The following is a 22,786-nucleotide window of genomic DNA, read 5'->3' as shown; positions in this document are numbered from 1 at the left end:
CTGACACCCCACGAAAGCATCGTTACCCATCGCGCCACAAAAGCCGCGGCCCTTGCAACGCAAGGGGAAACCCTACTTCAAGTCTCAGTGCGAGTGACGTCACTGATTGAAACGCTATTAGCACACACCACCGCTAACTAACTAGCCATTTCACATCGGTTACACTCACCCCCCTTTTGACCTCCTCCTTTTCCGCAGCAACCAATGATCCGGGTCAACAGCATCAATGTTACAGTGTAGGTTCCGTCCCTCTCTTCGCCCCAACCCAGGCTCGAACCAGGGACCCTTGCACACATCAACAACTGACACCCCACGAAGCATCGTTACCCATCGCGCCACAAAAGCCGCGGCCCTTGCAAGGGGAAACCCTACTTCAAGTCTCAGAGCGAGTGACGTCACTGATTGAAACGCTATTAGCACGCACCACCGCTAACTAACTAGCCATTTCACATCGGTTACACTGGCATGCTGTCAATTAAATTCTGGGCCACATCCTGACTTATGGCAGCCCATTCTTGCATAATCAATGCCTGGAGTTTGTCAGAATATGTGGGTTTTTGTTTGTCCACCCGCCTTTTGAGGATTGACCACAAGTTCTCAATGGGATTAAGGTCTGGGGAGTTTCCTGGCCATGGACCCAAAATATAAATGTTTTGTTCCCCGAGCCACTTAGTTATCACTTTTGCATTATGGCAAGGTGCTCCATCATGCTGGAAAAGGCATTGTTTGTCACCAAACTGTTCCTGGATGGTTGGGAGAATTTTCTCTCGGAGGATGTGTTGGTACCATTCTTTATTCATGGCTGTGTTCTTAGGCAAAATTGTGAGTGAGCTCATTCCCTTGGCTGAGAAGCAACCCCACACATGAATGGTCTCAGGATGCTTTACTGTTGGCATGACACAGGACTGATGGTAGCGCTCACCTTGTATTCTCCGGACAAGCTTTTTTCCGGATGCCCCAAACAATCGGAAAGGGGATTCATCAGAGAAAATGACTTTACCCCAGTCCTCAGCAGTCCAATCCCTGTACCTTTTGCAGAATATCAGTCTGTCCCTGATGTTTTTCCTGGAGAAAAGTGGCTTCTTTGCTGCCCTTCTTGACACCAGGCCATCCTTCAAAAGTCTTCGCCTCACTGTGCGTGCAGATGCACTCACACCTGCCTGCTGTCATTCCTGAGCAAGCTCTGTACTGGTGGTGCCCCAATCCCCCAGCTGAATCAACTTTAGGAGACGGTCCTGGCACTTGCTGGGCTTTCTTGGGCACCCTGAAGCCTTCTTCACAACAAATGAATCGCTCTCCTTGAAGTTCTTGATGAGCTGATAAATGGTTGATTTAGGTGCAATCGTACTGGCAGCAATATCCTTGCCTGTGAAGCCCTTTTTGTGCAAAGCAATGATGACGGCACGTTTTTCCTTGCAGGTAACCATGGTTGACAGAGGAAGAACAATAATTCCAAGCACCACCCTCCTTTTGAAGCTTCCAGTCTGTTATTTGAACTCAATCAGAATGACAGAGTGATCTCCAGCCTTGCCCTCGTCAACACTCACACCTGTGTTAACGAGAGAATCACTGACATGATGTCAGCTGGTCCTTTTGTGGCAGGGCTGAAATGCAGTGGAAATGTTTTTTGGGGATTCAGTTCATTTGCATGGCAAAGAGGGACTTTGCAATTAATTGCAATTCATCTGATCACTCTTCATAACATTCTGGAGTATATGCAAATTGCCATCATACAAACTGAGGCAGCAGACTTTGTGAAAATTAATATTTGTGTCATTCTCAAAACTTTTGGCCACGACTGTACAGCGACAGAATTCAGAACATGGGCTGTTCTTACAGTATTCTCCCTGTACACCAAGTCAGAACCATAGGATAAATAAAGGGGGCATATAAGCACACAAAAGCTCTTACAATATTTGATAATTACATTTCTTTAAAACAGTCTATAAGCTACATGTGCACCACCAAGTCAGAACAGTAGGTGTAACCGATGTGAAATGGCCAGCTAGTTAGCGGTGGTGCGCGCTAATAGCGTTTCAATCGGTGACGTCACTCGCTCTGAGACCTGAAGTAGTTGTTCCCCTTGCTATGCTTCGTAGGTGTCAGTTGTTGATGTGTGCAGAGGGTCCTTGGTTCAAGCCCAGGTTGGGGCGAGGAGAGGGACGGAAGCTATACTGTTACATAGGCTAAATTATGAGGGGGAGAAGGGACAAAATGATTAGGGTGAGGCACATGGGCTACTAACAGCTTACTACACAATGTACACTTAGTATTACTTTCTTAGCTACAGTATACATATCTCCAATGGCATATTACAGAATTTATGCAGCAGCATGCAAGAGATTGTTGGACTCACCTTTTGTGCTGTGCTCACTTGAACAGGAAGGTGGCGTGGTGTTCCTTTGTGGGCAAATTTTGTCATCAAACTTTGACAAAGTCTGGAATTCTCTGGATTTATGGTGCTTTCAAGACAACTGGGAACTCGGAAAAAAACAATGTTGAATCATGATGTCAGTGATCTTCAGGTCGGAGCTCTAGAAAAAGGCCCGAGGTCCCGACTTGGAATTCCGAGTTGGATGACCGTATTTTCCCCATTCGGAGCTCTTTTTCCCCTGAGTTCCCAGTTGTCTTGAACTCACTGAAGTATGAGATTTCCCAGTTGTTTGAATGTAGCAGAAGTCATGCTAGAATTGACAGCATGGCCAATGTTTTTAACCTTTTAATGGCCCATGGTGTTGAATGTTTATCCTTTTAAGCTTGGAAAAGAGACACTTAAACCTAGACTTAGACCACACACCAAAACAGTCCAAAACAGAGAGGCTTAAAATTAAGCACTGCTTGTTTTTTTAAAATGCATAAATACCAAATTATCAGTGTCTACTACAGTATTTGCCTAAATGTAACTTGTCTATATCGTGATACTTTTTATGTCTCTCTGGATTTATTTTTGTTGTGTGATATCTATATATTGTTTTGTACAATGTTCATGTAAACACTGCTTATAGCTAACTTCGCTAAATTAAACTAGTCAATATATGCAAGGTTTGCCACAGAGGAAGATGCAATCGACCTTGAGGCAAATAACTAGCTAGCTAACTAGTAAATGGTTTAACTAGCTACTAGTAGGTACCTGGAAATTGAATTCCACATCAGGCCTAGCAAATAAGTTTATAAGGTATATGCTTGATATTGCTAATGAAAACTTTTCTTTCCCTTTTCAACCATGGTCCAGACGAAGGGACTATGTAGGTGAATGAGGGGTAGGTGGTGAGGATTTGGGGCTTGCCTTGTTCCTGCACCCAGGAAGAGGTGGCAGGCAGGGTTCTTCTCTGGTGAGTAGGAGCTCCACTTCCATGAAACTGAAAGTCGTGGCGTTCAAGAGAGTCACATTGCATTATCATTGTTTGCGCCTTGTTGGTCAATGAGGAAGGCACCAATTAAGTTAATCCTGTGCATCTCTTGCAGATTGTAACGTCGTGGGGAAAGTGAATGGAGTGTGCTTCACGTTTTTCAAAGGAAGGAAGGTCCAGTGGGGAAGCTTTCATGGAATTGAAAACAAAATAGGATTTTAAAAACACCATAGCAAAGGATAGCAAATACATTGCCCGTCGCAATATTGTAGGCAGGTGATTTTATATTTGTTTTACTGATGATAAGCATAATGTAAAAAGTATTTATGGGTTTCTGGACTGGGTGTTTAAATGCAGCGGCCCTACAGACTACGACAGCTGCAACGGGTGTATGATACGTCTCCGGGGCACTAGGGGGGCCACCCCCTTGTTGCCCCCCTAAATGTGGAGTATGAAATAATTTTTACATAACACATTTTTGCTATTGTTCTTTTTTTACATCCATTATTAGACAGTGGCAACGCGGAACACTAATTTAACCCACACATTTTCTAGAGGGAAGGCTTTAGGCGGAAAACAACAGTATCGTATCACATGCATCTGCATTATGAACACGGTCTTTTGCCTGCTAATGCCTGCAATGCAGTGAAGAAAACGATATGACAACAATAACGTCTAATGTAACTGGCCCCTCTAACAGTACAACTGGCCCCAGCTTGGCCCCCCAAGTTGAAATGGTCTAGAACCGCCACTGCTCCAGGGACTTCCATTGGCTGCAGTAAGGAGGAAATAGTGAAGTAGTGAAATAGTAAAAGTGTCTATGAACAAAGTGTTACAATTTTGAATGCAAAAACCACCAGGCCTAATGATGGATTAGATGTTCCAGCACAAGAGGTTGGTGGCACCTTAAAGGGGAATGGAAACACTTTAGGAAGTAAATCTAAGCAAAGAGATGCATTCAATCCAATAATACTAAACATGTGCATTTAACACAAAAACATCTCTATATTTAGTATTTTGATCGCGGACAAGGTTTATTTGAGCTATGGTCAGCGCCATTTTAAATTGCCATAGTAACGACTGACGACTGGTCTGGTAGAGAATGGGAGGTTAGGGGCGGGCAACAGCGAGTAGCGATTCAATCATGAACTGTATAGCGCCAGGCTGTAGGAATTGACTCAAAAAAAAAAAATCCCTCGGTAAACTACCATCGGCTGCCCAAGGACCTACAACTTTTGAAGAAGTGGCTCCATGTCCTGAAGAGGAAGGATGTGCCACCTCGAGCTATCAGGATCTGCAGACAGCATTTTGTGGAGGCAGACTTCGCGATGAAGGGCACTTTCGATGCGGCAACCGGGAGCTTCCGAATGGAAAGGAGTCAAAGGCCTACATTGAAGTCCTTTCTGCTTGCAGAACTCCATTTGACATTTCGAGGGTTATGGTGTAGCGACCGACCATCATCAACATCGCTTACCCGTTATTGGGTAACGTTAGTTACTGTAGCTAGCTTCCACCTCAGATAGTCAAGTACTGTAATACATTTTGTTGACAGATTTGTTTTTGTAATGTTTTGTTAGCTCCAACTCATTTAGCTAGACTAAAGTTGACATAGCTAATGTTTGCTGAAAAATAAATGTCCCTGTATTTGCAGTGTGTGTGTGTGTGTGTTGACAAAGCATACAACAGGTAGCTTGTTAATGCCAACTGATATATTTGGGTTCAGTTTGTTTTCAGGAGAACATCTTCATCCCTGAAAATGTTTTCATTTGTGCATACAAATCCATGTTATTTCTAAGGCTGTTTATTTCAGGTATATGCTGTGATTCTTGAATATAACTATAGCCTAATAGATGCCTTAATTGTTTTCTACCGACAGGAAAGAACAGTTAGTACAGCATGCCAAACTGACCCCTGGGTGCCAGAGTGTTCCTGTGCTGCGGTGGAGAAGAGGTCCACCGGGACCAGGGCCCAGCTAGATTGCGCTCACGACCATCAGTATACAACCGAGTCCTGCCCCGATACGCCCCAGATGGAGCTGATGGAGAATGAGATCAGTGAAGACCAGAACTCGCTGTATGAACCTGAGAGCTCAATCACAATCATCACAGTGCGAGCCGAGATATACTATCGATCACTTTGGGGGAGCGGGATGGTGTTCCAAAAATGGAGAAGGAGCAGGCCATTCAACAGCAAATTCAAAGATACACCCATCCATAAAAGGAATCAGAGTGAAATTGTTTTTCCACTGTTTTTTTTTTAACCAGTTTCAATGGATGTGCTACCATGTCCTGGTTCTGCTGTTTCAACTCTGTCAACCTATCGTTTACATTTACGTCATTTAGCAGACGCTCTTATCCAGAGCGACTTACAAATTGGTGCATTCACCTTCTGATATCCAGTGGAACAACCACTTTACAATATAACATCTATATATATTTTTTTTTTTGGGGGGGGGTTAGAAGGATTACTTTATCCTATCCCAGGTATTCCTTAAAGAGGTGGGGTTTCAGGTGTCTACTGAAGGTGGTGATTGACTCCGCTGTCCTGGCGTCGTGAGGGAGCTTGTTCCACCATTGGGGTGCCAGAGCAGCGAACAGTTTTGACTGGGCTGAGCGGGAACTGTGCTTATGCAGAGGTAGAGGGGCCAGCAGGCCAGAGGTGGATGAACGCAGTGCCCTTGTTTGGGTGTAAGGCCTGATCAGAGCCTGAAGGTACGGAGGTGCCGTTCCCCTCACAGCTCCATAGGCAAGCACCATGGTCTTGTAGCAGATGCGAGCTTCAACTGGAAGCCAGTGGAGTGTGCGGAGGAGCGGGGTGACGTGAGAGAACTTGGGAAGGTTGAACACCAGACGGGCTGCGGCGTTCTGGATGAGTTGTAGGGGTTTAATGGGACAGGCATGCTCACCTATGAACTGTTGCACCCTCTATAAACTCTGTGGTTATTATTTTGATGTAAAATGGGCTTTTGTAAAATATATTTGTTTGTTTGCTGTGCTGGATGCTGTGTATTCACTACCTGTCTGAGTGATGGGACATTTTTATAGTATCTGTAACATATTTTGGTGTGTATTTAATCTGCATCTTAACTTCTTAAAGTGGCAATCAGCAGCAGAAACAATAACAAAGTGCCTCCCTGCTCCTCTTCTGGTAAAAAAGCTGAGGGATGGGCCTGGAGAAATATAACCACTCTCAAATTCATAGACAGAGCTATAGATGCAAGGACTGACCATCCATGATATCAACATTGTAATCCTGTTTCGATGATCTGTTTCCACTACCATGTACCCAGTCTGCTAAATGGCATATATTATTAAAGTCTCCTTTGACAACGAGCTTGCCAGTGTAGTTACCATTCCTTTCCAATAGATGGCAGCCAAAGCTAGTTGAAGTCGCTTCTCTAGCGACAGGGACATGGGATTAGTACGCACTGAAAGTAGTTTTATCTTCAAAGCAAGTTTATCAGGTTACACTTGAACCTGTTGTTATAGGGGACAAGCTAACTAATACTATATTTACATAAGGCGCAGGCATTAGGTCTATGTCTTAGGCAAGGCTAGATTAATTAAATTAACTGGTTTTATTCAAACTTGTATTCATTGCCTTTGCTTCTAGCTATGCGCCTTATGGAAGAAACAACACGCAGGGATGAGACACCTCTATATGTTAACAGCCTTTTAATACTGCATCATGATGAAAGTGCAAAACAAAACCTGCTGCAATATTAGCAGATTATGGGAAAGCTGCGCCATATTTTTACTGCGATTGCTTAAATACATTTTATTATTCCTTGCCCCTCTGAATCTATAATTAAGGCATCTGTTTGACCCCAACTATTTGGCTTAGATAAAGTTGCCCATTTGAAATCATGCAGTGTCTTGTCTGCTGATGTTCTCCATATGGCTGTTACCCCATGTTATGTTCTTGTCATAACTCAAACTGGATTTACATCCATTCAGGTACATAGAAATCTTTAAGAGCAGCCGGAATGAAATCCAGGCTTACTATGAGCTCCCCAGAAGGTTGATGAGGCAGAGACCCGGTCCCTATGACAGACCCATGATGGGCGAGGTGGGTTCTTCCCTGGGCCAGCCCGAGGGGGTGCTCTTTTGGACCATATGCGTGGAGGTGGCTGCTACGCTGGGGGTATGTATGTTCAGTAGTTTTGGTTAGTGAAGTCAATTTAGTGTTTGAGAATGGACTGGATTGAGGATGGCTAATGGACTGACAAGCTGATCATTGATTCCCCATTCTCTGTCTGTTCACATAGGCTATGGCGGATTTGACAACTACAATGGCTTCAGTAATTACTGTTTTCTAATGGAATATTTGATGACCGAATTAGGGGCGATAGAGGAAGAGGTACGATATGCTCGATAGAGGAAAAGGTAAGATATGCTCTTTTCTTTGTAATGTCAGACTGATAGTGTTCCTGAAATTCCTTCTCAGATACATTAACTCCTTTATCTGTGATTGCAGCTATAGGTGGCCTTGGCTACGCTGGTGCAGGTGACACTAGCTCCCACAGCGGTCATTTTGTACGCGAGGAGCCTGCCTTTCCGTGCCACTGAGGGAGACATAGCCAATGTAAGAATCACGTTTCTCTAGCACCCATAATCACTCCCATTCCTTTTTCCAATGATGTCAACACGTTAAAAGATCATATTCACAGTACAATTATGTAACTCTAATTTGTACAATCATGATGTTTGTATCAGGCCCTTATTCTTTGGTGTGTGTGCACCTTTTGGTTTAGTTCTCACTATTGATTCCTGTGAGAGTTCATATAGACGTTGGACCCAATGGAAAAGCCACAGGCCAGGCCGATGTTGAGTTTTGGTCTCATGAAGATGCTGTTTCAGCCAGGTCAAAGGACAAGAATCACATGCGTACGTGGATCTCTAAGTCTCTTAACTATTGCCCCGTTATGATAACCATTACATAAATAATTGTATGAGTTTTTTTTGTTCTGCAGAACATTGATATATTGAGCTCTTCTTAAACTCAACTGCTAGTGGAGCATCTAAAATGGGTAAATACTTTCCATCATCTCTGATACCATCATCTGCCTGTATTTCAGAAAACACGCAGATGACAATGGTTGAATCAATGTTATTCATTTCTGGATTTATTTCTTTTTTGGTTTTAGGCCGTGGTGGAGGTTTCTATGGTAGCTCAAGAGGGAGTGGCCTGAGGGGGATGTTCTAAAACGGAGTTAACTAATCCTTGAAGTCTTAAAGATTGAATTTGAATGTTTTCACGTTCATGAAAAGTACCTACTTAGAATATTTTCCGGTCTCAAAGAGTGGTATATAAAAAAAATTATATATACAGTACCAGTCAATTTTGGACACACCTACTCCTTCCAGGGGTTCTTTATTTTTTTCTACAATGTAGAATAATAGTGAAGACATCAACACTATGAAACAACACATATGGAATCATGTAGTAACCAAACAAAGTGTTAAATCAAAATATATTTGGGATTCTTCAAAGTAGCCACCCTTTATTTAATAAAATGCATACAGATAATGATCCAACATGAGAAAATGGGTTATCAGTGAGCTGTTTCTGATTTGATAAGCCAATGAATGTGGTTGTGTTTTGATCAGCTAGCTAGCTAAAATAAAGTTATACCAGTCAGATGAGCGCTAACATTGGCTTGCTAGCTAACCAACAAGCGAGGAAACCTAGATATATTTTGCGAAGGAAGGTTTTTCATAAGGCTTAAGTCGGTGTAAACTGCTGTTACACAGAAACTTGTGTGTAAGAGCACAAACAAATATGCACAACTTGGCTGCTATGATAGCTAGCTAACTTAGTTAACTGGCTATGTAACATTAGCTTATGTTACGTTCGATTCCAGGCTGCATCACATCCGGCCGTGATTGGGAGTCCCATAGGGCGGCACACAATTGGTCCAGCGTCGTCTGTGTTTGGCCGGGGTAGGCCATCATTGTAAATAAGAATTTGTTCTTAACGGACTTGCCTAGTTAAATAAAATAAATATGTATGGCCAGTTCATGCACTAGATAGTTTCCCAAAGTTTGGTGTTGCTTTGAACCTGTCACAATGCATGCAAAGGGCATTGCAAAACTAGCTAGGCTACTCGAGGTAGCCAGATTTGAGATGGGACAAACATTGTTTACACTTCAACTAGCTATGCTAACGTTGCATTCCCTCAACACAAACAATAGGCAAGAAAACAAAAGCAGTTAGCTAGCTATGTTGAACCGTATAGTCATTGGTTGAACCCCAAACGCACATGTAAACAGAGCCTCGGGTTGTGCACTACAGTGTGCAAATATGCAGCCAATTTACCAGACTGACAGCATCGCTATTTCAAACATCCCAAATAAATTCTAGCTTCTCTCCTGCCTTCTTGACATTATAATCCACATTTGCGCTGACTGATCAACTGTCAAGTTACTACCTGGAAATATGTAGTAGCCATTAACAAGTAAACTGGGGAGGGGAATTCCCCCGGAAATGTTTAGATATTTCCTAATGTTAACTCAGTTAAATTATTCAGTACTTTGAGAGTCACTTACAAAAATTGTTAACATAGTTTTAGCTTAAAAGCACCAACGAGGGTCATTTTTAATGATTGCAAAGAGACACTGTCAAGCAGTAACACTTATTTTTATTAACCTTTCGTAACAAATGGTTTAAATTCCCTAAAATAAATAATATTTTAACGTGTAGTTAAATTTTGTTTTAAAATATATGTTTTTGAACAGATATTTTGATCTTCATCCATAGCCACTTGTTATGAACATGTCTGTTATTCATTCAAAGTGTTTCTGTGGTACTCAAAGGCTGAGAAATTTGAAATGTAGCTAATCTGACATACTGGTACAACCTAAGATAGCCACCGGTAACAGAAAATTTGTATACAATTGGGTCCACATTTTCAGCTCCGACACTTCAATTTTTAGAACATCATTTGAAGTGCAAATTACAAAAAAAGACACCTTTTGCATGTGGAAATGTTGTATAATTACTTTCGGTGTAAAAAAAAAAAACATGGAAATTAAACAACATTTTCAGTGAAACGCAGGCATTTGTCTGTGGCCGAAAAAGAAATTCACATGAGCACCACAATGCCTACTTCACCAATGCTCTAATAAGGTTATCCAGCACACAGCTTTGACCCACTACAGTAGTTTTGAATCCCAAGTAACCTGTCTATATGTTGTTTGAAGTACAATAGACCAACATAGCTACTGTAGTAGGTCAAAGCTGTCTGCTGGAACCCCTTGGTAGAGCATCACTGAAGCATTGTGCTGCTCATGTTAATTTACTTTTTTGGCTTCAGACCAATGCCTACTTCTCACAACCCAACCTGAACATTTAAAACCACACAGTATTACAACCCAACCTGAGCCTGTCTTTAAGACACAGGCAAGAAGTAGAAAGGGAAATATGCTAACCTACTACCTGCTTTACCAAAAACAAACAAGTAAAGTGTGTTGTACAGTAATCTCTCAGAGAGATTAACATATGTGAGGTTTTCTGTTCTGGGTTGCTGAGACTGGTAGGACTGTATCGGACTTAGAAATATCAGCTTTTCTAAATAGTTTATTGTAGTGACTTTCAGTAAAAATATTGTGCACACAACTGATACAGTGTATTAGAGTGAAAACACTAATCTGATCGCACTTATAGACAATGCAACTTTTAAAGACAATTTCACCGCATTTGCAGATGGCATTAATGGTAAACTTTTCATATGTTGGCTGTATTAAAAATTACCTTTAAAATGTCAAGCACGCTATAACGCGGATCTACCACAGATCGGATTGAATCACACCCCCTTCTTGGTTACATCAGATCTTCAATGAGGTTGTAATTAAATCCCCAAACAATACAAGTCAATTGATAGATGTACTGTATATTGATGTCATAATACTCTAAATACTTCAGTGCAGAGCCTTATAGCTCAATATTTCAGTATAAGTATCTGTTTCATTATAAATCACATGGTCTGTTGAGGGCAGTGTCTTGGTTTGAAGCCAATCAGTCACAACCAACTGTCACGTCCTTCAGTTAGAGTGTCTGACTAATACTGTGTTTATCATAGCCCATCTAATCTTACGACTGTAAACCCATGGTAGGCAGTGTTCGAGAGCATCAAAACTGTGATGTATCGTGTAAATTGTGACTGATGGATCTACAAATAATATTGGAGTAGTTATTTATGATACAAGGTGATTTGAATATCAGTCAGACTGGACTCTGCTTAAAAGTCGGCTGCTATGTGTTAATAGGCCATCTTACATGATTTCTGTGGTTTATTTAATGTGTAGAACCACACAGACAGTGATGTGCTAGTCTGTCTCTAAGCATGTTGTGGGTGTGATCATTCAGTATCCCTGTCCTCTTCAGTGTACCAACTGTCCTCTTCTTCGTACACTACCTCTATATCATGCGGCTCCACTAACTGGCAACGTTTGATGACATCACTCTGTGAACTCTGGGGTCATGTGTAGTCTGAGTAGGTCCTGACCCCTTCTGATCACCATGGTGATGCTGTCGCTGGTCCTCACTGCATTGTAAATCTCCTCTGACGTGTTCACCTTGGTGCCGTTGATCTCCAGCACAATGTCACCTGGCTTCATACCTGCCCTGTGGAGGGTTATAACGTCACTGTCACCTAGCTTCATACATGCCCTGTGGAGGGTTATAACGTCACTGTCACCTAGCTTCATACCTGCCCTGTGGAGGGTTATAACGACACTATCACCTAGCTTCATACCTGCCCTGTGGAGGGTTATAACGACACTGTCACCTAGCTTCATACCTGCCCTGTAGAGGGTTATAACGACACTGTCACCTAGCTTCATACCTGCCCTGTAGAGGGTTATAACGACACTATCACCTAGCTTCATACCTGCCCTGTGGAGGGTTATAACGACACTGTCACCTAGCTTCATGCCTGCCCTGTGGAGGGTTATAACGACACTGTCACCTGGCTTCATACATGCCCTGTGGAGGGTTATAACGACACTGTCACCTAGCTTCATACATGCCCTGTGGAGGGTTATAACGTCACTGTCACCTAGCTTCATACATGCCCTGTGGAGGGTTATAACGACACTGTCACCTAGCTTCATACCTGCCCTGTGGAGGGTTATAACGACACTGTCACCTAGCTTCATACCTGCCCTGTGGAGGGTTATAACGACACTGTCACCTAGCTTCATACCTGCCCTGTGGAGGGTTATAACGACACTGTCACCTAGCTTCATACCTGCCCTGTGGAGGGTTATAACGACACTGTCACCTAGCTTCATACCTGCCCTGTGGAGGGTTATAACGACACGTCACCTAGCTTCATACCTGCCCTGTGGAGGGTTATAACGACACTGTCACCTAGCTTCATACCTGCCCTGTGGAGGGTTATAACGACACTGTCACCTAGCTTCATACCTGCCCTGTGGAGGGTTATAACGACACTGTCACCTAGCTTCATACCTGCCCTGTGGAGGGTTATAACGACACTGTCACCTAGCTTCATACCTGCCCTGTGGAGGGTTATAACGTCACTGTCACCTAGCTTCATACCTGCCCTGTGGAGGGTTATAACGTCACTGTCACCTAGCTTCATACCTGCCCTGTGGAGGGTTATAACGTCACTATCACCTAGCTTCATACCTGCCCTGTGGAGGGTTATAACGTCACTGTCACCTAGCTTCATACCTGCCCTGTGGAGGGTTATAACGTCACTGTCACCTAGCTTCATACCTGCCCTGTGGAGGGTTATAACGACACTGTCACCTAGCTTCATACCTGCCCTGTGGAGGGTTATAACGTCACTATCACCTAGCTTCATACCTGCCCTGTGGAGGGTTATAACGTCACTGTCACCTAGCTTCATACCTGCCCTGTGGAGGGTTATAACGTCACTGTCACCTAGCTTCATACCTGCCCTGTGGAGGGTTATAACGACACTCACCTAGCTTCATACCTGCCCTGTGGAGGGTTATAACGTCACTGTCACCTAGCTTCATACCTGCCCTGTGGAGGGTTATAACGACACTGTCACCTAGCTTCATACCTGCCCTGTGGAGGGTTATAACGTCACTGTCACCTAGCTTCATACCTGCCCTGTGGAGGGTTATAACGACACTCACCTAGCTTCATACCTGCCCTGTGGAGGGTTATAACGTCACTGTCACCTAGCTTCATACCTGCCCTGTGGAGGGTTATAACGTCACTGTCACCTAGCTTCATACCTGCCCTGTGGAGGGTTATAACGACACTGTCACCTAGCTTCATACCTGCCCTGTGGAGGGTTATAACGACACTGTCACCTGGCTTCATGCCTGCCCTGTGGAGGGTTATAACGACACTGTCACCTAGCTTCATACCTGCCCTGTGGAGGGTTATAACGACACTGTCACCTAGCTTCATACCTGCCCTGTGGAGGGTTATAACGTCACTGTCACCTAGCTTCATACCTGCCCTGTGGAGGGTTATAACGACACTCACCTGGCTTCATACCTGCCCTGGAATGTTTTTGAAATATACCTTTACAGTGCATTCCACATTCGTTCATTCTTAAGTGTATTTCACCGACGCATGAAGAAAGAATAAACAATGTACACATCACAGTTGAATTGAATATGGAGACCTTACACGGACATTACACGGTGCTCACCTGTTGGCTGGAGAGCCCACGATGACCCGGTGGATCATGATCCCATAAGTGACATCAGGGAAGGAGGGATCCCTCAGCTTCAACTCGGCAATGATACTGCAACAGAATAGATATCCAACTATGACTAAATCCTCCACTGCCATACATCCTACCCCAGGTAGGTGATAGCTTTCCTGTTAACTCAGGTGCAGCGCAATAGCTGTCATATGACCTTTACCTTGGAGTCAGGGTCAGCATCATGACACCAATGTATCTCCGCTTGGTGTCCAACACCCCCAACCGAGACTCTAGGAGAGACAATCACAAACACCAACACTTCCAAGAAGTGCAAATAACTTCAAGGTAGGGGGTCTATGGTCTTATTAGCCTGGTCTCAGACCTGTTGGTGGTGTCTGACCTAGGCTTATTGTCACACCATGACCATAGGAGCCAACATAGGAATTGGCAGGACAGCACAAACAGATCTGGGACCAGGCTATGGTCCTTCGTCAGCACGGTAAAGTAACTCACTCTTCTTGTCAGAGGCTTGGTTCAGGAAGTGTTTGACGTGATCCGAGGGGATCGCGAAGGAGATCCCTGCCGTCACCTTCATGGTGTTGATGCCGATCACCTCACCATCCAGATTAATCAGAGGCCCTCCAGAATTCCCAAACTGCAAGACAGAACAATCCAGAAGCATTATTGATCATGTCATACATTTGGAGAACATAACGCTTTACTCTTACTAGATTTAATTTTGCAGATGGGGGCTTGTGATGTGTGGTTGTTCATACAACTTGTTCCTTACAAGCTGGACACACCGATTGTACATTCATCTGGATAAGAGTGTCTACTAAATTACTACTGGCAATTAGTTCACATCCATGACCAGACCAGTGGAGTTACGTCGAAGGCAGTGGACCACAATGCTTTACTAGCAGGCTAGGGTCACAGTCAATGCTTTACTAGCAGGCTAGGGTCACAGTCAATGCTTTACTAGCAGGCCAGGGTCACAGTCAGTGCTTTACTAGCAGGCCAGGGTCACAGTCAATGCTTTACTAGCAGGCCAGGGTCACAGTCAATGCTTTACTAGCAGGCCAGGGTCACAGTCAATGCTTTACTAGCAGGCCAGGGTCACAGTCAATGCTTTACTAGCAGGCCAGGGTCACAGTCAATGCTTTACTAGCAGGCCAGGGTCACAGTCAATGCTTTACTAGCAGGCCAGGGTCACAGTCAATGCTTTACTAGCAGGCCAGGGTCACAGTCAATGCTTTACTAGCAGGCTAGGGTCACAGTCAATGCTTTACTATACTAGCAGGTCAGGGTCACAGTCAATGCTTTACTATACTAGCAGGTCAGGGTCACAGTCAATGCTTTACTAGCAGGCCAGGGTCACAGTCAATGCTTTACTAGCAGGCCAGGGTCACAGTCAATGCTTTACTAGCAGGCCAGGGTCACAGTCAATGCTTTACTAGCAGGCTAAGGTCACAGTCAATGCTTTACTAGCAGGCTAAGGTCACAGTCAATGCTTTACTAGCAGGCTAGGGTCACAGTCAATGCTTTACTAGCAGGCCAGGGTCACAGTCAATGCTTTACTAGCAGGCCAGGGTCACAGTCAATGCTTTACTAGCAGGCTAAGGTCACAGTCAATGCTTTACTATACTAGCAGGTCAGGGTCACAGTCAATGCTTTACTAGCAGGCTAGGGTCACAGTCAATGCTTTACTAGCAGGCCAGGGTCACAGTCAATGCTTTACTAGCAGGCCAGGGTCACAGTCAATGCTTTACTAGCAGGCTAAGGTCACAGTCAATGCTTTACTATACTAGCAGGTCAGGGTCACAGTCAATGCTTTACTATACTAGCAGGTCAGGGTCACAGTCAATGCTTTACTATACTAGCAGGTCAGGGTCACAGTCAATGCTTTACTAGCAGGCCAGGGTCACAGTCAATGCTTTACTAGCAGGCCAGGGTCACAGTCAATGCTTTACTAGCAGGCTAGGGTCACAGTCAATGCTTTACTAGCAGGCTAGGGTCACAGTCAATGCTTTACTAGCAGGCCAGGGTCACAGTCAATGCTTTACTAGCAGGCCAGGGTCACAGTCAATGCTTTACTAGCAGGCCAAGGTCACAGTCAATGCTTTACTAGCAGGCCAGGGTCACAGTCAATGCTTTACTAGCAGGCTAAGGTCACAGTCAATGCTTTACTAGCAGGCCAGGGTCACAGTCAATGCTTTACTATACTAGCAGGTCAGGGTCACAGTCAATGCTTTACTAGCAGGCCAGGGTCACAGTCAATGCTTTACTATACTAGCAGGTCAGGGTCACAGTCAATGCTTTACTAGCAGGCTAAGGTCACAGTCAATGCTTTACTATACTAGCAGGCTAGGGTCACAGTCAATGCTTTACTAGCAGGCTAAGGTCACAGTCAATGCTTTACTATACTAGCAGGTCAGGGTCACAGTCAATGCTTTACTAGCAGGCCAGGGTCACAGTCAATGCTTTACTATACTAGCAGGTCAGGGTCACAGTCAATGCTTTACTAGCAGGCTAAGGTCACAGTCAATGCTTTACTATACTAGCAGGTCAGGGTCACAGTCAATGCTTTACTAGCAGGCTAGGGTCACAGTCAATGCTTTACTAGCAGGCTATGGTCACAGTCAATGCTTTACTATACTAGCAGGTCAGGGTCACAGTCAATGCTTTACTAGCAGGCCAGGGTCACAGTCAATGCTTTACTAGCAGGCTAAGGTCACAGTCAATGCTTTACTAGCAGGCTAAGGTCACAGTCAATGCTTTACTAGCAGGCTAAGGTCACAGTCAATGCTTTACTATACTAGCAGGTCAGGGTCACAGTCAATGCTTTACTAGCAGGCCAGGGTCACAGTCAAGGCTTTACTAGCAGGCTAGGGTCACAGTCAATGCTTTACTAGCAGGCTAGGGTCACAGTCAATGCTTTACTAGCAGGCCAGGGTCACAGTCAATGCTTTACTAGCAGGCCAGGGTCACAGTCAATGCTTTACTAGCAGGCCAGGGTCACAGTCAATGCTTTACTAGCAGGCTAAGGTCACAGTCAATGCTTTACTAGCAGGCTAAGGTCACAGTCAATGCTTTACTAGCAGGCTAAGGTTAATGTCAATGCTTTACTAGCAGGCTAAGGTCACAGTCAATGCTTTACTAGCAGGCCAGGGTCACAGTCAATGCTTTACTAGCAGGCCAGGGTCACAGTCAATGCTTTACTAGCAGGCTAGGGTCACAGTCAATGCTTTACTAGCAGGCTAGGGTCACAGTCAATGCTTTACTAGCAGGTTAGGGTTATAGTCAATGCTTTACTAGCAGGTTAGGGTTATTGTCAATGCTTTACTAGCAGGCCAGGGTCACAGTCAATGCTTTACTAGCAGGCCAGGGTCACAGTCAATGCTTTACTAGCAGGCTAGGGTCACAGTCAATGCTTTACTAGCAGGCTAAGGTCACAGTCAATGCTTTACTAGCAGGCCAGGGTCACAGTCAATGCTTTACTAGCAGGCCAGGGTCACAGTCAATGCTTTACTAGCAGGCCAGGGTTACTGTAAACAGACCAGGGTACTCACATCGATGGCAGCGTCTGTCTGGATATAGTCCATGTTGGGTTTGGACAGACCCAGCTCCTTGCTGCCCCGCTGGACTGAGGAGACGATACCTGACGTGATGGTGTTCCTCAGGGCAAATGGGCTGCCCATGGCAACCACAAACTCCCCCTGACGCACATCCGACGACAGCCCCAGAGGGAGGGTAGGGAGAGGGTGCTACAGAGAGGAGAGAGACACAGTTAGAGGGTAGGGAGAGGGTGCTACAGAGAGGAGAGAGACACAGTTAGAGGGTAGGGAGAGGGGGCTAGAGAGGACATAGACAGAGGGTGCTATAGAGATGGAGAGGGTGATACAGAGAGGAGAGAGAGACGGAGAGGAGAGAGAGACGGAGAGGGTGCTACAGAGAGGAGAGAGAGACGGAGAGGGTGCTACAGAGAGGAGAGAGAGACAGAGAGGGTGATACAGAGAGGAGAGAGAGACAGAGAGGATGCTACAGAGAGGAGAGAGAGAGACGGAGAGGATGCTACAGAGAGGAGAGAGAGAGACGGAGAGGATGCACAGAGAGAGAGAGAGAGACGGAGAGGATGCTACAGAGAGGAGAGAGAGACGGAGAGGGTGCTACAGAGAGGAGAGAGAGACGGAGAGGGTGCTACAGAGAGGAGAGAGAGACGGAGAGGATGCTACAGAGAGGAGAGAGAGAGGAGAGGGTGCTACAGAGAGGAGAGAGAGACAGAGAGGGTGATACAGAGAGGAGAGAGAGACAGAGAGGGTGATACAGAGAGGAGAGAGAGACAGAGAGGGTGATACAGAGAGGAGAGAGAGACAGAGAGGGTGCTACAAAGAGGAGAGAGAGACAGAGAGGATGCTACAGAGAGGAGAGAGAGACACGGAGAGGATGCTACAGAGAGGAGAGAGAGACGGAGAGGATGCTACAGAGAGGAGAGAGAGAGACGGAGAGGATGCTACAGAGAGGAGAGAGAGACGGAGAGGGTGCTACAGAGAGGAGAGAGAGACGGAGAGGGTGCTACAGAGAGGAGAGAGAGACGGAGAGGGTGCTACAGAGAGGAGAGAGAGACGGAGAGGGTGCTACAGAGAGGAGAGGGTGCTACAGAGAGGAGAGGGTGCTACAGAGAGGAGAGAGAGACGGAGAGGGTGCTACAGAGAGGAGAGGGTGCTACAGAGAGGAGAGGGTGCTACAGAGAGGAGAGAGAGACGGAGAGGAGAGAGAGACGGAGAGGATGCTACAGAGAGGAGAGAGAGACGGAGAGGGTGCTACAGAGAGGAGAGAGAGACAGAGAGGATGCTACAGAGAGGAGAGAGAGACTGAGAGGGTGCTACAGAGAGGAGAGATAGACAGAGAGGGTGATACAGAGAGGAGAGAGAGACGGAGAGGGTGATACAGAGAGGAGAGAGAGAGACTGAGAGGGTGATACAGAGAGGAGGGAGAGACAGAGGATGCTACAGAGAGGAGAGAGAGCCGGAGAGGGTGATACAGAGAGGAGAGAGAGACAGAGAGGGTGCTACAGAGAGGAGAGGGTGCTACAGAGAGGGTGCTACAGAGAGGAGAGAGAGAGACGGAGAGGGTGCTACAGAGAGGAGAGGGTGCTACAGAGAGGGTGCTACAGAGAGGAGAGAGAGACAGAGGGTGCTACAGAGAGGAGAGGGTGCTACAGAGAGGGTGCTACAGAGAGGAGAGAGAGACAGAGGGTGCTACAGAGAGGAGAGAGAGACGGAGAGGGTGCTACAGAGAGGAGAGAGAGACAGAGAGGGTGCTACAGAGAGGAGAGGGTGCTACAGAGAGGGTGCTACAGAGAGGAGAGAGACAGACCGAGAGGGTAGGGTGAGTGTCATGTCTCAATCATAACCTTGTCTTACCTGGGCATTGATTTTTATAGTGGCTATGTCTGCCACCTGATCAACGTCTTGCACAGTGGCGTTATACGTCTCCCCATTGGTTAGCTTGACCCGGACTCCTCTCTTATTGGCCACTACATGGGCATTGGTGACTATGAGCCCATCACTGCTGACAATGAACCCAGAACCGTTGGAGATGGGGACTTCCCGACCGGAGAACGGGTGCCTGTCAGTATCATAGTTGAACATTACGTTATTGTTCATTGGTTATAATGGACATTTAGAACTGGATGGAGAGCAATTGTTGGTCAGGGTTTATCATCAACTTGGTCTCAGATCTGTATGTGCTCTTGCCAACATTGCCAATCCAAACATGACATGATAATCGGTGACAAGTAGTTGGTACGATAGCACAAACGGGACTGGCACTATTGTATTTTATTATCAAAACAAACTAGCCTATCAAAGCGGTCATGTGATCTTACCGGCCGACGATTTCAATATACACGACAGCGGGCGTAGATTTTTCCACCACATCCGCAATGAAGTTGAACTTGAATCGTGGACTGTCGGGTTTAAAAGGAGAGGCACAGTGGGCTGTTGGCAAGACACGTTCTAGGATGGAATCACAAAATAAATCTCTCCTCTCACAAACTTTGTCCTCCTCGTCCCCTCTGAAATGCAGAAGTGCCGCACTACCGAGTCCCAACCCAACAGCGACTGACTTGAGGAGAGTAGTCCGCTCTGAGCCACTGTCCCTGCCGCCTCCTGCGCTCCAAATGGTCGGAACATTGTTGGCATGACGGGTGTTTGCGTCTCCCGTTGAGTGCTGTTTGTAACCGACAGAAGCACCGGAAACTCGTCCTAGTGTTCGCTCGTTCAAAATGTTACATTTTCGGAGATATTCCCCAGTGTACCTCTTGATTATCCAGAAGAGCGGACGATTGACATGTTTTGACATGTTGTTGCATCAGTCAGAATGCAGTGAAATAACTTTTACAACAAATTCAACAATTCACACTCCTTTCTTGACCATATGGATCTACAACGCTTTCTGACCTTAGTAACCTACGGATTTATAAAAACGTAATCATAAAACAATATGACCACGAACTAACTAGATCGAAAAAATAACCAGCGTCTCGTCAGTAACACACAAAAAAAAGTACTTCCGGGTCACAGAATTATAGAAACGTTCTAAATAAAAGCCCCGCACGTAATAATAGAAGTGTCAACCTGTATTTATTCCTAAAATATGAAAAATTATTATCTAAACATTAACAATGATTTATATTTGTTCATATTTAAGTGACATTAGAATTACATTTGGGTTTTAAAACATGTTCCAAAGTCAAATAAAATCATATAGACTTATAGAGAGAACTATTCTAGGTGCCGAAGTAAGTGGAGTTGGGATTGCTCACTAGGGTCTGTGGAATCTATATATAGTGTTATTTCATGAGGGACTGAGGTCTAAATGCCAAGCAATACTTTCTACTCCACCCACTCTATTCACTGCAATGCAGGCCTATATGTGATTACTTACTTCAACAACACAACATAAACGGTGAACTGGCAGACCTGTTAACAACCTAGATTAACCTAATGATGAGCCAGTTGAGCCTTTTACACATTTAAAATCAGTAATTATCTTTAGTTCAGATTTTCCCCCATGTAGTTATAATTTTTTTTACATAATAACATTATGCAAAGCTGGAAAAAAACGGATTTTGTATGATACACATACCGTTTACCTGTGCAAAATCCCAAAACCGGAAGTCTTAATGTTGCTGCTGTGATGTTTTAACGCCACTTCCCATACTGAAGTGACTTATTCTTATCAGGTTAGGAGAATTAGGCGACACCGTCCGAACCTAGATCACGACCATAGAGAATGATAGAAACCTCTAGTGGCCAAAATGCAATTTTAGTATGGGCAGCGCCATTAAGGGCTACCACCATTTTAATGTATTCAATTGGCTAAGGGTTTCCTAAGGTTAGGAAAAGGGTTAGGGTTAGCTAAATTGCAAAAAAAATAAACTTTTGATGTCAATTTGACAAAAGCTGTATCCCGTCTAGACATTACCCTGTGCGGTGGGCTGTCAAACTTCTAAGGGTTGTGTTCCTGCACGACTACATTGCAGATACCTCGACGGCCCTGAAAGAACGTCACTGGAAACCATATATCCTGAGGCTGCATTTATTGTAGCTGGGGATTTTAACAAAGCTAATCTGGAAACAAGGCTCCCTAAATTTTAATCAGCATATCGAATGCGCGACTCGAGCTGGCAGCATTCTAGATCATTGCTATTCGAACTTCCGCGACGCATACAAAGCCCTCCCCCACCCTTCTTTCGGCAAATCTGACCACGACTCCATTTTGTTGCTCCCAGCCTATAGACAGAAACTAAAACAGGAAACACCCGTGCTCAGGTCTGTTCAATGCTGGTCCGACCAATCTGATTCCACGCTTCAAGATTGCTTCGATCACGTGGACTGGGATATGTTCCGGATAACCTCAGACAACAACATTGATGTATACGCTGATTCAGTGAGCGAGTTTATTAGCACGTGCATCGGTACTGTTGTACTCACGGTGACTATTAAAACCTTCCCTAACCAGAAACCGTGGATTGATGGCAGCATTCGCGCAAAACTGAAAGCGGGAACCACTGCTTTTAATCATGGCAAGGTGCCCGGAAATATGACCGAATAAAAACAGTGTAGCTATTCCTTCCACAAGGCAATCAAACAAGCTAAGCGTCAGTCGCAATTCAACAGCTCAAACACGAGACGTATGTGGCAGGGTCTACAGACAATCACGGATTACAAAAAGAAAACCAGCCCCGTCGCAGACACCGACGTCTTGCTCACAGACAAATTAAACAACTTCTTTGCTCGCTTTTAGGACAATACAGTGCCACTGACACGCCCCGCTACCAAAACCTGTGGGCTCTCCTTCACTGTGGCCAACGTGAGTAAAACATTTAAACGTGTTAACCCTCACAAGGCTGCTGGCCCAGACGGCCTCCCTCGCCGCGTCCTCAGAGCATGCGCAGACCAGCTGGCTGGTGTGTTTACGGACATATTCAATCAATCCATATCTTAGTCTGCTGTGTCCACATGCTTCAAGAGGGCCACCATTGTTCCTGTCCCCAAGAAAGCTAAGGTAACTAAGCTAAACAACTATCGCCCCGTAGCACTCACTTCTGTCATCATGAAGTGCTTTGAGAGACTAGTCAAGGATCATATCACCTCCACCCTATCCGATACCCTAGACCCACTCCAATTTGCCTACCGCCCCAATAAGTCCACAGACGATGCAATCACACTGCACACTAACCTAACCCATCTGGACAAGACAAATACCTATGTAA

At 45.0% G+C, this 22,786-nt stretch overlaps 1 protein-coding gene, 2 long non-coding RNA genes and 1 pseudogene across 6 annotated transcripts; 3 read left to right on the top strand and 1 right to left on the bottom strand.

Annotated features, from left to right (window-relative positions):
* The first annotated feature begins 2,217 nt into the window (after window positions 1–2,217).
* On the top strand, window positions 2,218–3,623 carry LOC123731431 (uncharacterized). The gene is made up of 2 exons (XR_006762534.1): window positions 2,218–3,332; window positions 3,466–3,623. It is a non-coding gene; the product is annotated as an uncharacterized lncRNA (long non-coding RNA).
* An 11-nt stretch (window positions 3,624–3,634) lies between these two features.
* LOC123731430 (uncharacterized) lies at window positions 3,635–5,620 on the top strand. Its single transcript, XR_006762533.1, has 2 exons — window positions 3,635–4,834; window positions 5,227–5,620. It is a non-coding gene; the product is annotated as an uncharacterized lncRNA (long non-coding RNA).
* A 370-nt stretch (window positions 5,621–5,990) lies between these two features.
* LOC106589796 (heterogeneous nuclear ribonucleoprotein H3-like) lies at window positions 5,991–8,555 on the top strand (annotated as a pseudogene).
* Window positions 8,556–9,972: 1,417 nt separating this feature from the next.
* Window positions 9,973–21,788, bottom strand: LOC106589831 (serine protease HTRA2, mitochondrial). 4 transcript variants are annotated; one of them, XM_045710063.1, is made up of 7 exons: window positions 21,157–21,788; window positions 19,431–19,635; window positions 17,577–17,771; window positions 14,521–14,662; window positions 14,228–14,297; window positions 14,011–14,106; window positions 9,973–11,975 (listed from the first exon to the last, which is right to left on the bottom strand). In XM_045710063.1, the coding sequence occupies exons 3-7, from the start codon at window positions 17,703–17,705 to the stop codon at window positions 11,810–11,812; spliced, it is 603 nt and encodes a 200-aa protein (XP_045566019.1). In that variant the 5' UTR covers window positions 17,706–17,771; window positions 19,431–19,635; window positions 21,157–21,788; the 3' UTR covers window positions 9,973–11,809. The 4 variants fall into 4 exon arrangements, with proteins under 4 accessions (XP_045566019.1, XP_014035693.1, XP_014035691.1 ...); XM_014180218.2 differs by lacking the exon at window positions 21,157–21,788 and adding an exon at window positions 19,895–21,123 and having other exon boundaries at window positions 9,973–11,970; XM_014180216.2 differs by lacking the exon at window positions 21,157–21,788 and adding an exon at window positions 19,895–20,745.
* Between the last annotated feature and the right edge of the window lie 998 nt (window positions 21,789–22,786).

This window comes from Salmo salar, chromosome ssa28, assembly GCF_905237065.1.
Source record: "Salmo salar chromosome ssa28, Ssal_v3.1, whole genome shotgun sequence".
NCBI lineage: Eukaryota > Metazoa > Chordata > Actinopteri > Salmoniformes > Salmonidae > Salmo > Salmo salar.
The sequence above is the reverse complement of the archived record's forward strand: the minus strand, read 5'-3'. Positions and strand labels throughout refer to the sequence as shown.